Genomic DNA, 14,928 nt, shown 5'->3' on the forward strand with positions numbered 1-14,928 from the left:
GCACGCTCAGCGGGCCGGGGGCATCGGCGACCAGAAGACTTAACTTCCATTCTGCTTCTCTTGTATAACCCAAGGATTCATATGAACGTGTGTTACGTGCCACCGGGCACTTGAAAAGCCAGAAGACACACGAAACACAGATCGGGGTGCCAAAGCCAGGGAGTAGATGACCACCCAGAGCCTCAGCCTGAATGACGGCAGGACTCCTGGCTCTCCCGAGGCCGTGCTGTGATGACCAGCCTATAAAACTCTCTCAAGGTCCCCCAGAGCCTCAGCCTGGATGACGGCAGGACTCCTGGCTCTCCCAAGGCCGTGCTGTGATGACCAGCCCTATTAAACCCTCTTAAGGTCCCCCAGCGCTTCAGCCTGGATGATGGCAGGACTCCTGGCTCTCCCAAGGCCGTGCTGTGATCAACTTCTCATCTCCTCTGGACGGGGGTCCCGGTCAGCAAGGACAGCCTCTCTGCAAGGCCCACACCTGCAAGATGGGGGGGGGGGGGCGGGCAGGACCCCCTCTGGCCTGTAGACAGCAGGAGACCTGGTTTAACTGCCCTGAGACAGGAACCGTGTTTACAGAGATCAGATTCGTTTCTGGAAGCAGAAAGTCCTGAGACCTTTACTCATTTTACCTTTTCACAGGCTGTCCATCCGTTCCTGCCCGTGGATGGACAATGGAGCAAAGCCAGGCTACAGCTTCGGGGGAGAGCCAGGATGGGGGAGATCCCTCGGCTCCCTTCAGAGGCTGCGGTCTAGGGAGGAGCCGGGGGGAAAGGCCGCAGGGACAACGTGGTCAAAGGAGAGCCAAAGCCAGTAGGTGCACGGGCAGGTCAGCACCGGCACGCGAGGCCCAGGGCCCGGACGCGGGAACCCGGTGCACCCAGCACCTCCCCCACCAGGCACCGTGTCCGACAAGCCCGGGCCTGGGGCCTCGGGGGACACAGGCTGAGCTGTGGCCGAGCTGCCGCAGGCGTGGGGGAAGGGTGAGGAGCACCCGGCTCAGGTGTAACACTGGCACCACAGGCTGGGGGCGGGGTGGTCACGTGCTGCTGAGGTGCGGCACGGGGACCTCAGGGCCACTGAGGTCTTAGCTGAGACCCCAGACCCCACGGCAGAGGAGGCAGGAGAACAGAGAAGACGCAGCACATTCCATCAGGGAGAGCTCCAGCCCAGCAAGAACGAAGCTGGTAGGAGGGCCACACGATCTACCCCTCCCCTGGTACCACTTCCATTTCCAGAGCAGCTACCCGGCTTCCCCATGAGCCCCGGGGCGGGGGTGGGCTGAGGTCCACCGATTCTTCTTACCAGGCATTTATGGGGGGTGGCTTTCATTGGCTGACTTTTAGCAGGAACCTGGCTCCTACACACCCAGTCTTTAAGGCCTCCTGAGGACAGGAAGAGACTGTCACCCACCCCCACTGCCCACTGGAGACCTTCATTCACAGCCCCAAGGTCTCCCACCAGCAGGCCCAGGACAGTGGCCCAGGGCCAGGACCCCACACCCCCTCCTAGCTGCAGACGGCACAGGCCTTCCTGGCCCCCAGATCACAAGGGCCACCGGCTCTCACTGCTTCCCAGAATCTCGGCTAAGCTTTTGGGTTGATCTCGCCCACACGCAGGGAGCAAACAGGCCCTGGCTGGCTGGCCTCTGCAGGAGCTCTGATGTCCACACGCAGGACCGGCCCGTGGGCCCTCCTTGGTTCTAGGCAGGAGAATGATGTACAACCCTCCCCATCACTTTCGCTGCTGAGAGGCCAACACAGCTTGGGGCCCAGCTGCACTCTGCACGGTCAACAGCCTAATGTGGACTGTCCCGTTATCGGAAGGCAAAGGTCACACAGGTCTGCTTCGTGTATTCAGAGAAGCTGCCCCCGGGCTCTGCAGGCCCCGGCCACGCCCACCTCCTCCCTACAAGCAGCTGCTTTCCTTCCATCTTTGGAAACGTGTGACTGACCAGGAGTTCAGGCTGCATTTTGTGTGTAACCTGGAAATGCAGTTCCGGGAGATGGACAGCCAGCGTGGGCAGAGCCGAGCGGAACATCAAGCGAACGAGCTGCGAGTCTAGACGTAACGTTTAACACACAGAGAGCGTAACTTCCAGCAACTTCTGAAAGACTAGCAGACAGTCGTTCCTAATCTGACAGTACTGATCTTGCCATTTTAATGAAAATCATATTCTGAACGCATGAAAAGCATACCATAAGACCACACAGACCTCTCTCCCCCATACTCGAGGTGGGCCTGGGGCGCCAGGCTTCCCACAGCGTCCGACACTGCTTCCCTCAAAGCAAAAACAATCCCACTTTTGCTCAAAATTTTCAATTACGTTTTCACCCCGTGTCAACCCAGCAGACTCTGGACTGTCTTCCCCAGCGGCTTCTGCGCCTTGCGTCCTTGGGAGAGAAAACTGCACGACCGGGCACACAGTGGATATACCCGTTTGGGGCCGCATCCTAACCCACCTCCACCGCGGGCCTTACAGGGGCCCAGCTGCCCTCCAGCCCCACAGGCACCAGGCTGCAGGCTCTTCAGTCAACAAAACAAGTTAGTGGCTCCAAAAGAAGGAAACAGGAAAATCCAAAGGCTTCGTTAAACGTGCATGTAGCACCTCACGATGTCAGCTCCATCCGCTGTGCTCCATCCGCTGTTAAGTGTAACTTCCAAAGTCATTTCATCACACTAGGAAAATAACCCCCACACTTTGTAAGAATTCCTTAGTGTAACAATGAATTAAAAAACTAAACACTCACATTGCCAAGCAAAGAGCTACGCATACCCAGATAATTTCACAAGCAAAATGGTAGATGCCCTGGTGGGTTCCGCCCCCAAGCCCTGACACTCAATGCGCTCCGTGGCGGTGGACCTTGCCGGGCTAAGGCCTCCGGCTATAAAGGCCCCGAAGGCGGGTCGCCAACGGTGATGACAGCCCAGCCTGGGGGAGGGGGCAGCGACGTGGTCCAGACCACTCCACGCTCTTACAGAGAGAAGGTGGGGCCGGCAGAGCCCAGGGGACTGGCGTGGGTCCCGGGATGGAAGAAGCAGCCTACGGTCGGCGGGCACCCAAGGCCTCGCCCGGGGAGAGGGAGGCGCGGCGCGTCGAGTCGCGTCTCAGAGCCCCGGCCCCACGCAGTCTGTCCGCGGTTCGGGACCCCGGGCCCGGAAGGCGGGGCGCTCCGAACCCTCTCGTCCGAAAGCGGGACTAAGCGGGCCGGGCCCCTCCTCCTCCCCGCCCCCACCCCGGTTTCGGGTCTCCAGGGCGCCGCCGAGCCCCCGCCCCGCCCTGCAGGACGGACCCCCGCGCCCCCCAGCCCCCACGGCCCGCTCCCAGCCCGGCGCACTGACCTCCGCGTCCCAGGCCGCCAGGTGTGCCCGGGAGCGCGGCACCTCCCGGCCGCCGCAGCCCCCGCGCACTGCGCATGTCAGGCCGGCTGGGCTCGGCTGGAACCAGATCCAGCCGGCTGGGCGGTGACGCAAGCACGCGGCTGGGCGTGTGGGCGGGACTCCTGGCGGGGCGGGGTCGGGAGGTGGGCGGGGTCGCCCCTGCACGGGGTTTGGGGGGCGAGGACCACCCCTCCCCTCCAGGCCGAGTGGGCGGCGACTGCTGCGCGGCCCCGGGCGGGGGAGGGGGAGGGGAGGAGGAGGACCTCCGGGCCAGGAGGAGGATCTCCGGGCCAGGGGAAGGCCCAGCCCAGGGCACCGGGCACTTCCCGGCCCACAGCTCGGCCGCCGAGTGGCAGACGCTGAGCCCCCGCCCAGGGGTCTGCCTGTGGCTCTCCTCACGGTGCGGTGGCCCGGGCTCCCTGGCAGGTCCCCACAGGGGAGGCAGGAAAACCACGCGGTGCAGTTAACACGGACGCGTCTGCCGACCACCGGCTCGGTCCCCACCCCCCATCTCCACCCCCTGCAGCCGGGTAACCTGGCCTGCTGTCTCCTCCCAGGGCGTCTGCGCATGCGCTTCCCCTGACTGGAGCGCTCACTTCCAGCGCCTGTCAACCCTCAGCTTCGGGGAAGCCTTCTCTGCCTCACCCGCTGAACCCGCTGTGTAGAGCCCCTAGAGCTCCACCCCCTCAAACTGAGCTCCACAAGCGTAAGGCCGGGTCTGCCCACCGCAGACCCACCCAGCAAAAAGCAGGTGCTCAATAAAGGCTCACGGAGTAAATGAATGAAGGTGTCCTTCTCCTAAGACAATACTGCAAATCAATTTTCAGAGTCCGAGGAAAACCACGCTCCCGCAGCCGGAGCCTGCTGAACCCGCCCAAGGCCTGCAGCAGGCTCTGGAGGCGGGGCTGGTTTGGGGGCGGGGGGACTGCTCCGGCACCCTGGCGTGAGGACACGCTGTCCCCTGGGTGCTGAGGCCGTGCGCTGGCTGGCGGGTGTGTGTCCCAGCTTCCCAGCCCGATGAGGACCTCCCAAGGTCCCAGAGCCAAGACTGCATCTTTCTGTGCGTTTCCTCTTGGCCGTTTCCCCAGCACCCAAGGCTGGTCCACACACAGAGGCTCCTCAGGAGTGCTGCTAGGGACAGGGACAGGGACAGGCACGAGGCGGGGGCGGGGGCCAGAGCTGGGTGGGGGAGGAGAGTGGAGGACAGGGCAGGGACTCGCTGGCCCACCAGCACAGTCGCACCTCTGTGACCCTGTTTAAGCCCTGGGGACGCTGGCGTCCGCATTCTCACTTTACAGATAAGGAAACCGAGACTCAGAAATGCTAACACAAAGCCACGAGCCAGTCTCGTGGAATGGACTTCACTTGGGGTCTTCCGAGTCCTAGAGGATCTGCGTGCTGATTTCCCAGTGCATTTCCTGTGCCAGCCCTGCAACCCAAGAACCCCCAATCTGGTTTCTTCACGGTACTATTCTGGTGACTCTAATGGGCCACCGTGGGAGGCTGGACAAAGGAGAGAGCAGGAGGGGAAGAGCTGGCCTGGGGCAGGGTGAGGGGCGGACACCGCACACAGGGACACGCAGCGCAGAGGGAGCTTCGTGCCCGCTTGTCTCACGCTCCCAGCCGCCCTGTTACCTACGCTGTGCAGACGAGGTAAAGGGTGTGAAACGGGCCGGGTCTGCCGCTCCCGACCCAGCTCCTTCCCAGGCCCTTCTCTGCCCAGGGACCCGCCTGCAGGACACACTCTGTCCCCGCAAGCCCTCACACAGAGGCAGGTGAGGCTCACCCCCAGAAGGTGCTGCTGGGCTGTGCTACCCCCTGGTTGTCTGTCCCTGGCCTGTGTCAGACAGCAGCAGGCACAGGGCCACTCAGTGCACCCTGGGGCTACCTGTAGGGACCCCAAGAGAAAAGGCGCTTGGTTCAGCCCCGAGGGCCTTCGTGGCCAGGGTCCAGCTGGTGGAGCGGGACGGTGTGGCTGAGAGGCCTGCCTGCCATGTGGCCCCGGCTGCAGCACACTGGGTCTACCCCTGAGGGCCCACAGAGGCCCTAGAACCCCATGCAACTTGGCCCAGCAGCTCCTGGCCAGGAAGCGTGGCTACATAACAGACCTGGATGCCTTCCACATACATTCGTTAAGCAACGTCTTCACGTGAGATGTTTTTCTAAGTGCCAAGCTTACTGTGGGACGCCTGCTACCACAAACCACGCTCCAGCGCCCCCACAACTCATAGATCATAACGCTACTGCCCACCCCGCGATGGCACTAGGAGGTGGGGCCTTTGGGAGGTCAGTAGATCCCGAGGATGGGGGCCGCGTGAAGGGGATCAGTACCTTCCTAAGAGAGGGCACTGGCTGTCACTAAGAGAGCTGGCTCCTCACCCCTCCACCACGTGAGGACACAGCAAGGAGATTGGGGAAGAGAACCCACTGGACACCAAAACGGCCAGTGCCTTGGTCTTGGGCTTCCAGCCTCCAGAACCGTGAGAAAGGCATTGGTTCCTTATAAGCCACCCAGCCTATGGCATTTTGTGATAGCAGCCTGAACTAAGACCCCCCTGCCATAGTTAGACTGCCCCGAAAGGCTATAACACTAAGGAGGAAAACTAGGGACAACAGAGAGTCGGTTGACTTACATTTTGTCATTTAAAATGGCTGGAGGAGGACGGAGGTCAAGGAGACAGCGTCAGGACAGTGACACCTGAGACCCAGAGGTGAGGGCACAGCCGTGGATATTTGGGAGAGAAGTGGTCCAGGCAAAGGGAGCAGGCAGCCACATCCCGGGGAGGGGGCACAGAGGCCCACGTGAAGCAGAGGAGAAGCCAGGATGGCTGGGGGTGTGGGGGGCGGAGTGGAACAACTCTGCCGAGCTGGTGTTCCAGAAGCATGGAATTGCCACCAAACCCTCCCCCGAGGCAGTAAGAACAAGCTCTCGAAACCAGCACCCCAAGATCATGGGGATCATTCTGAGTCATTCCGCAAAGAATAAATAAGTCCCACGCAGATACTATTAGCCGGGACGTCCAGCTGATCAGCAAGCCCAGTGTTCCCGGGCTTGGCGCCTCCTGAGAACCGACCACTGGTGAAATCACAGGAAACGCTGCAGGGGGTTTGGAACACCCACCTGGATGCCCACATCTGCTCGCAGCCCCCAGAGCTCCCGCACAAACCCCTTCCCTCACACGTGGCCCCGCCAGCGGGTCAGGCCCTGCTTGGAAGCATTTGGCGGGTGGAAATCGTGAGTGCGCGTGTGAGTACGGGGGGGGGGAGCCCCAGCCCCAGCGGAGCAGGGTCCGCCGTCGGCCACAACAAGAGGAAGCAAAGTGCTGCTCAAGGTCTTGGTGCAGCCGGCCCGCCAGCCCCTCCAGGGACGGCCATCGCAGGGCCTGGCTGTCACTAAAGCTATCGCAGACCTGACTCCAGAACCTTGTGTCCAAGCCCAGATGGTTTCGCTGGAATTCTATTAAACACTTAAGGAGGAATTAACACCAATTTTATATAAGCTCTTCCAGAAAACGGAAGCAAAGGAACCATTTCCCAGTCTGCTCTGGGAGGCCAGTGTTACCTTGCCACCAAAGCCAGACAAAAATAGTACCAAAGGAAAAAGAATGAAAAAGAGAGTAAAATATAGACCAAAATCTCTCATAGATGTAAATGCAAAAATCCTACTCAGCAACATATTAAAAAAAATTATACACCATGACCAAGCAGAGTTTATCGCACAGATGCAAGGCTGGTTCAGTTTTCAAGAATCAATCTAATAAACCCATCATATCAACGGGCTGAAGAATAAATATCACGTGATCATATTAGCTGATGCAGAAAAAGCGTGTGACAAAATTCAAAACTCATTTATGATATACATTCTCAGAAAACTAATAATAGAGGAGAGCTTCCTCAACTTGGTACGTAACATGTAAAACTGCCCCCTCCCCCCACCAGATTGGGAACAAGGTGAGGAGACCCACCCTCACCACTGCTATTCAACACAGCACTACATGTTCCAGCCAGGGCAAGAAAGCAAGAAAGTACAAGCGAAGGCACTCGGATTGGAAAGGAAGAAATACAACTGTCTATATTTACAGATAGCATGACGGTCAACATAGAAGAGCCCAAGGAATCAACACACTTTTCCCCTGTGTATGTCTTATTACTGCAGCACGGTTTGTTGAAAAGACTCTCCACTGAATTACTTTTACACCTCTGCCGAAAATCAAGGTGCGGATGTGGGACAGTTTCTGGGGTCTCTATTCAGATCTGTGTCTCTCCCTCCATTAATACCACACTGTTTGTTTTTGCTTACCATTAATAAACAGAGATTTATTTGGAAATTTCTAAACCTGCCATAAGTGGCACTTGCCAAGCCCTAGGCCCACCCTCCTCACCAAGCTCCAAGGAGCAACAGTCCTTCCCACCTCTCCCCTTCACCTCCCCCTGCCTTCCACCAAGCATGCCCACCCACACCTCAGGCCACGGCAGAGAACTAGAGTGCGGTCTCCCTCTAGGAGGCATTACCCCTGGGCCCAAGAGCCTGGGTGGCAGCCCTCCGGCCTCCCAGGAGATGATGGCGGCCAGAGGTGCTTGCATAGGGTTAGGAAAGAGAATAAGGAAGGAGGCACCTGAAAAACCCCAACTTACCCCTGAACAAAAGCTCCTGCATGGAAAAACCTGCTCCATGAAGAGTGCAAATGCCCAAAGGGTACGGAAAACCAGCAGCAAGGCTGGGCTGGTAGGAACGGCACCGCACTGCCATGTTAAATTTCAGTTTCAGCGTTCATGGCGAACGCACAGAAATACAGTTGACTTCTGTATGTTGATCTTGCGTCCTAAAATCTACTGCATGTCTCAGTGATGGCCATCCATCCAAGGCAGAGGGAGCAAGGCCATGGGTGGGGAACCAGCCTGCACGAATGTCCAGCATCTAGCCTCGGCCCTGAGCCCACGCTTTTCTGTATAGGGGAGCCTGCCAGACCCAGCCCCCATCATTTCCACAGGTCACGTGGGGTAAAACCCATCACCCCCACCCACCCTCCTCTGAGTCCTCGGGCAGGATCCTGGCACGGGGCAGACTGCCTTCCCCACATGGCTCGGCCAGACCTGGGCCTGGGACCCTTCACTGTAGCGGGGATGGTGCCCTGGCTTCTGGGGCCACGCCTGAACGGCAGGTGGCCAGCAGACTCCGGGATGCCCCCAGCGCGGGCTGCTGAGAGGAAACCCCAGGCCATGCACCCCTCCAGCGACCCTTTTCCTGCTCTCCAGGAAGCACTGTGTCATGTGCACTATTTTTTTAGATTAAGTAATTAATTAGTTTAATTTATTTTTGGCTGTGTTGGGTCTTCATGGCTGCACGTGGGCTTCCTCTAGTTGCCGCGAGCAGGGGCTACTCTTCGTTGCGGCGCGCGTGCTTCTCATTGCGGTGGCTTCTCTCGTTGCAGAGCACGGGCTCTAGATGTGTGGGCGTCAGTAGTTGTGGCACCCGGGCTTAGCTGCTCCGTGGCATGTGGGATCTTCCCGGACCAGGGCTCGAACCCCTGTCCACTGCATTAGCAGGCGGATTCTTAACCACTGCGCCACCAGGGAAGCCCCACGTGCACTATTTTTAACGTCGATTAAAGGTTTGCGAAGAGAAAAAATAAACTCCCGGAATAAAAACTCTGGTTCTTTCCCCTCCTAACCCCAGCTTCGAGGTGCGTGCCTGCGAGGTCCTACCCGGCAGCAGCAGCAGCAGTGCTCAGTCTGGCAGCGATCGACGGGCTCCCTCGAGGGACAGGGCATGACAGAGGCTCCCCGCCAACCGTCAGCAAGACAGCGAGTCCTGCTTTGTGAACCCCCTCCTGCAGGAGGAGTGGAGGCGTGAGCGCACATGGGGCAGGACACAGGTCCCAGCAGGCGGCCCCGGGACGTGCTCAGGCCCACCACCCTCCCTCTTTTCTCCTCTTTCTGTTATTAAGGGAAGTGTGGTGACCCCCTGTGTCCAACGGTGTGGCCCATCTCCCCCTCCGCCCCTCAGCCCCAGACATCTCATCATTTCTTCACACGCACCTGGAACACTTCAGTGTACGGCTCTGATGTGAATCGTGTGTTTTATACCACACACACGCAGTACACACAAATAAAAGCACACATGACTACAGCGGAACAGCTTTTTCTAAGTAACGGAATATTGTCATTGATTGCATTATTTGGAAGCCGGACCGTGAGCTCTTCTTGGCTAAAAGTGTGGCAGAAAAGTTTCGTCAGCAGAGCTGGGTGACGTGCTCCCCTGACTCTGGGGAGCGCTGACTTGACTCCTTGGGAAGGAGCCTCTGAGGCTGCACCGCGGAGGCCGGCCTCCCAAAGTCAGACGACGACTGGGCGTCGCACGGGCTCCCACCATCAACTTCCTCCACATCTTCGGCTCCGAGGGAAGATCCAGCTTCGAGAAAACCACCGAGCGGACGCGGTCCTGTAGCCACGCTGGCTCTTCCCCTCCAGGACCGCTCAGACGGCCACGGGGAAACCCGCCCTATCCAAGCCGGGGAGCACCCTGGGGCCCACGGGCGGGGCTGCACAAAGGCTGAGGCGCTGCGCCCACCGCAGACGACGGACTGATCCCTGCTCCTCAGAACAGGGAGCACGAGGGGCCACCAAAGCCCACCGACCTGGTACCGACCTGGGCTCCAGCCCATGAGCGTGGCAGGACCCTGTGTAGGTCAGTTCCTCTCGGGGCCTTGGTCTCCCCACCTGCAAAGCGGAGCTGCCAAAGCATCCCCGGGAGCTGGGGGGCGCTCTGATAAGGCTGCCGGGCCGCACGGAGCCCCAGCTGTCTGCTCTGCTCAGGGGTCTGTTATCCCCTGGACCCCGGCCTCTCTAAACCGGGCCTGGTGGCCACTGGGAATCCCACTAAGTGCAGGAAATCACTCCGTAAAGCCCCTTCCCGGGTCCCGCGGGCACCCGCTCGCCCTGCACCCTCGTGTGGTGCTCAGCGCCTGTTTCTCTCGGACACAAGAGCCGACGTGGCTGAACAGCCGGGGCCGCGGCGAACCTCAGTTAAGCACATCGCGGGTTAACCTACAATCCCCGCGACGACCCGCGCTGCTGCTGCTGGGTGAGGGGAGCCCAGGTGTGGAGCCCCCACGTGCCCGTCCTCCCCCTGCATGCGCGTGCCCCGTAGCGGGGGTGGGGGCGTGCCCTCGTCTCCCCTCCCGCGGCTGGAGCGGCCGTGCGAGAGCCGGGGCAGCTGGGCTGGCGAGGGCTGCGGAGCAGCGGGTGCGCGGGGCAGTGCGGCGCCGGAATCGGAGTGGGCGGCGGGGCCCGTGCGGCGCGTCCGTAGGGAGGCGTCCTCGCCACAGCCAGGCTCGTGGCCCACCACCGTGGGTCGGTGGTCCCTCGCACATGGAGGCCAGGATGAGAAGACGGCCACGGGGCAGGGGAGGGCAGGCCGCTGTCGGGCGAGCGTCGGGACACCTGAGAGCCGGAGGGGCCGCCCTATTGCCTAGCCGGCTGCCGTCAGGCGGCCGCCCAGGGGCTCTCGGGAGGGGCCACATTTTCCAGACCTAAGAAGCACCACGAAGGCCGTGCCAGGGCTGCTAGGCGTGCGGAGCGCACGTCGGCCTCAGGCTAGACAGAGCACCGGGACCAGGCCTCAGCCTCGGTGGCCCTCCTCCAGGGCTGGCCCAGCTGCACCCCTGCCGACTGCCGGCGTCCCTGGTGCTCGCCGTCGGGGACCAGAGCCCCGGCTCACGGCCTGCCTCGCGCCGGCCTGGGGCTCCTGGAGGGCGGGCCCCGTCAGCGTGCCGACCTCTCAGAGCCACCGGTCTCCCCCAGGCCAGGAAAGGCACAGCTCGGGCAGGGCTGACACCGGGTGCCGCTCCACTGCCCTCCTGGAGTCTGGGTGGTCCCCGCGCCAGGCCCTGCACGCCGAGGGCAGGGACCCTGTCACACACCCACCCCGGGCACTTCTCACGTTAATAATGGGGAGGATCTGCTTCCACGGAGGACAGAAGAGGTGCCGGCAGAGGCCGAGTAGGGTGGGATTTAGAAAGGAGGGGGAGGCAGTGAGGCAACTGCGCTGACAAGAGTGACGACCCAGGATGACCACACAGAAACCACGGGCCCAGCTGTCAACTGACGTCCACCCCCGGCCCCTCCAGGGTGGGACTCAGGTTCTCACCAGACCCTCACGCTTCCTTATCAAAGTCAACTACCGGGGCCTGAGCAGCACGACTTATAGTAACAGAGCCACAGAGACATCAAAACACATAACCTCACTACAAGCCACACTCGCAAGAACTAATAAGGGAACTTTAAACGTTCCTTGCCCTTGACCCACGTTTCACATAGAATCACATTTCCTTGTAGGTGTGAAACTCCTAAAAAGGCGCCTCTCCTAAACGGGCAGAACTCCTAAAAAGAAAGACCCACCTGCCTTGTCGGTGAGGGCAGCTGTCACCCTCCCCGCCCCTGAGGGAAGGACCAACTGCGGCTCCTGCAGCAGGTGACCCTCGAGTCCCCAGCCAGCAGTCCAGAGCCCCCGGCGTGGGATCGACTGCCGCTCGAGGACAACCGGGGAAGACAAGTCTCAAGACTGGTGAGCAGTCTGCATCCACGGAGAGTCATGTCCACGACCCCAGCGGAGCGCTGGCCAGAGTGCTGCACCGTGTGGCACGCAGTTAGGGCACCAGCCTTGTGAACACGGCGTGTGCAACTACAAAGGTAGAGGCCTGGGGCCTGGGAGCACTTGACTGCTCCTTGGGGGCCTTAACCAGAAAGAGCAGGGGAGGCCGACTCCTCGCGGTTTTCAAAAGTCAACACCAGAGATGCAGTTGGAAACCCATGAACCAGGACCAGCTTCCCACACCTCCTGCCCCCAGGACGGTACAGCTGTCCCTGCAGACACCTGGGTCTTGCCCAGGAGTTGGCCTGAACTCTGGGAGCAGCTAGCAGCAGGCCACAGAGCTGGGGCCCCACGGAGCGTGTTTACATTCCCCAGCTAGAGAACGCTGATCTGGGCTCAGCTGGAGGGTGAGTCCTCTTTGAAGATCCCCCGACACACACAGACTCTGCCATTCTCCCTGGCCGGGGCCTGCTTGGTGGAGGAAGTCTTTCTCTGCAGATAAGGCAATGGGGTGACCCGAGGGGCTGAGGGGCTGGGACGGGGCTGAGCGCCTGCTTTTCCCAGTTACGATCGGCAGCTCACCAGGCGTGGGCACCCGTGGGCAGACCTTGTTGAGCCTGGCATTCCAGGGACTCTGACCAGGAATTCTGGGGTCCTAGGCCTTTCAAAAAAGTAGACAACAACATGTCTTAGGCAGATCGCTAGGACGACCCAAAGTCCCAAGCCCTGATCTAGAAAGCAGAGACCACCTGAGTGCAAATTCTGGCTCCACTCTGCTTCATGACCCCGGGCACGCTGCTTACGTTTTCTGAATCTCAGTACAATTTAAAACGAGCAGGGAGCCGTACTCCATTGATGGTAAGGCATATTTCCTCACTTTGGCGACTCTCAGAGCAGCACGCTTCTTACAACACACAGCGTCCGACTGTTTTCTTGGAGCGGTCCATAACGTTTTGGCGTGTGCAGCGCGCACGGAGTCTCCGACTTGATGAAACATGGCGCATATACCTTGAAAGGCTGCTCTGAGGGCCCAGAACAGAAGCTGGCACACAGCCCATCCTCCCTTGCTGCTGGATGTCAGTGCCGGCTGACGGGACTAGCCTTCCCACGGCTGGATGCCTGCCTGCTGCCACAAAGACCTGGTGTTGGCATGGCGAGCAAGTTACGGTAATGACAACAGGGCCAAGGGGAGGGTGGGGGCCCCAGGAGTCTGTACATGACCTTGACAGAGAGCGAGAGGCAGTCTGGTCCCCCAGCTGACCCCCAACTTCCCTCTCCGATCCCTGGGTCAGGAAGCCGTCCTGTCAAGCAGGATGGCCCAAGGTGGAGTCCTGAGCCCAGCCGGCAGGACCATGACACCCAGGGCCAGCCTTGGTTACTATTCCCATCATTCCTGTTCCGTCCACCCCTGGTCACACAGCACACGTGGATTTTCAGAAATGTTCTTAGCTCTGGAGCCAGATCGCGTTGCCGGGAGCACTATTACAGCACAAGCCTTAGAGCAGAGAAAACGACCTTGTTCTGTAACTTTCCCAACACCCAATTAGAACAGCAACTACGGAATCAATGAGGCTGCAAACAGTGCACTGTCTCTTTAAATGGTTTTCCTGCGGCCAGTTGTTTACAAAGAAATTCCTCAGGCCAGGAAGTAGGGGGTGAACCTGGAGCCAGCAACCACACTTGGGGAACAGGAGCAGGTGCGCCTGGCAGGCCCCGATTACAACCTCCGAGGGCGGGGTGCCTGTCCCCTGCGGATTAGAGCGCGTTCTGACTCAGCAATCTGGCCCGCCCAGGACCTCGGCCGGCCACCGGCGCGCCCCCGGGGGCGGGGCGGACTCCCGGGGCGGGGCGGGGCGGGAGCGGCGCGGTCACGTGTGTACACAGGCCCGCACGGCGTGCGCGCCGTCAGCCCCGCCGCCTCTCTCGGAGCCCCGAGCTGCCCCCCTCGCGGCGACTGCGCGGTCCGCGGCCCAGCGAGCCGGTGAGTGGGCGCCGAACGCGGGGCGGGGGCGGATGGGCACACTCGGGGTCTCGGCCCGCGCGGCACTAGCACGGGACGCAGCGGCCCGGGGCCGGTGCTCCGCTCTGAGCTCTGACTTTCGGGTCCCCTCGGCCCCGCCCGGGCACTGTCCCCCGGCGGGTGGGAGCGCTGTCCCCGCCCGTGGCTGCCCTCCAGCCGTGCAGAGCCCAGCCGGCCGGGGCCGCTGCCCTGCGGTCATTCACCTGTTCGGGGCAGCTGAGAGCTGCTGGCCGCGTAGGAGGCTCAGCAACACCGCCGGCTCCTCACATGTCCTGCCGGGGACCGACCGCCTGCTCCTGGGTCACCGTGGTTGTAACTTTCGTCCCCTTTTATGATTACAAAATCTTAGGAACTTCTGGAGCAACGTCTAAATGGAAATATCAAGTGTCGTTAATGGTCTAGGACACTTGATAAAAAGATAAAAACCCCTGGGCATCAGGCTCCTTCAAAACTTGAGAAGAAGGCAGTGCCCCAGCCTCTGAGCGCCCATCTACCCAGGACCAGAAACCCAACACCAAGTTAATGACATGAACACGGTAGCCGGGTTCATGGTCTCAGTGGGGCCCTGGTCTCAGTGTCGCAGTCCGTCCGTCCGGGCTTTGGGGAGACAGAGGGTGGGGAGACAGAGGGTGCGTCTGGACCTGACAGACTGTTCCCCCACCGCTGGATGTGCACTCACTTGGCAGCTCCAGGCCACCTGCCGACAACCAGCTCTGTGCCTCTGCGAGCAGCGGCCCCCTCCTCCCCGCTCTGTTTGCAGCATCTAGCCGGGCTGGCCTTCAGTCACCCGGGGGGCGAGCAGCCTGCTTTCCAGGCCTCTACAGACGCGAGAGTGTGAACACGAAGACTCTGACTGACCATGCTCCAGGCTGCCCACGCGTAAGGGGGACCAGACACTAACACTACCGTCGCAACTGGCTCCCCACCAGGGCGCCAC

The 14,928-nt window shown here is 60.6% G+C and overlaps 1 protein-coding gene across 1 annotated transcript in view; it reads right to left on the reverse strand.

The window, feature by feature from the left end:
* The window catches only part of C15H7orf50 (chromosome 15 C7orf50 homolog), an 87,179-nt gene that overhangs the window by 14,143 nt on the left and 58,108 nt on the right, over window positions 1-14,928 (reverse strand). Inside the window, exon 3 of the mRNA XM_065893154.1 lies at window positions 8,458-8,486. Within this exon, the coding sequence (XP_065749226.1) occupies window positions 8,458-8,486 (29 nt within the window). The remainder of the gene's footprint in view (window positions 1-8,457; window positions 8,487-14,928) is intronic.

This window comes from Phocoena phocoena, chromosome 15 (genome assembly GCF_963924675.1).
Source record: "Phocoena phocoena chromosome 15, mPhoPho1.1, whole genome shotgun sequence".
In the NCBI taxonomy this organism is placed as follows: Eukaryota; Metazoa; Chordata; class Mammalia; order Artiodactyla; family Phocoenidae; genus Phocoena; species Phocoena phocoena.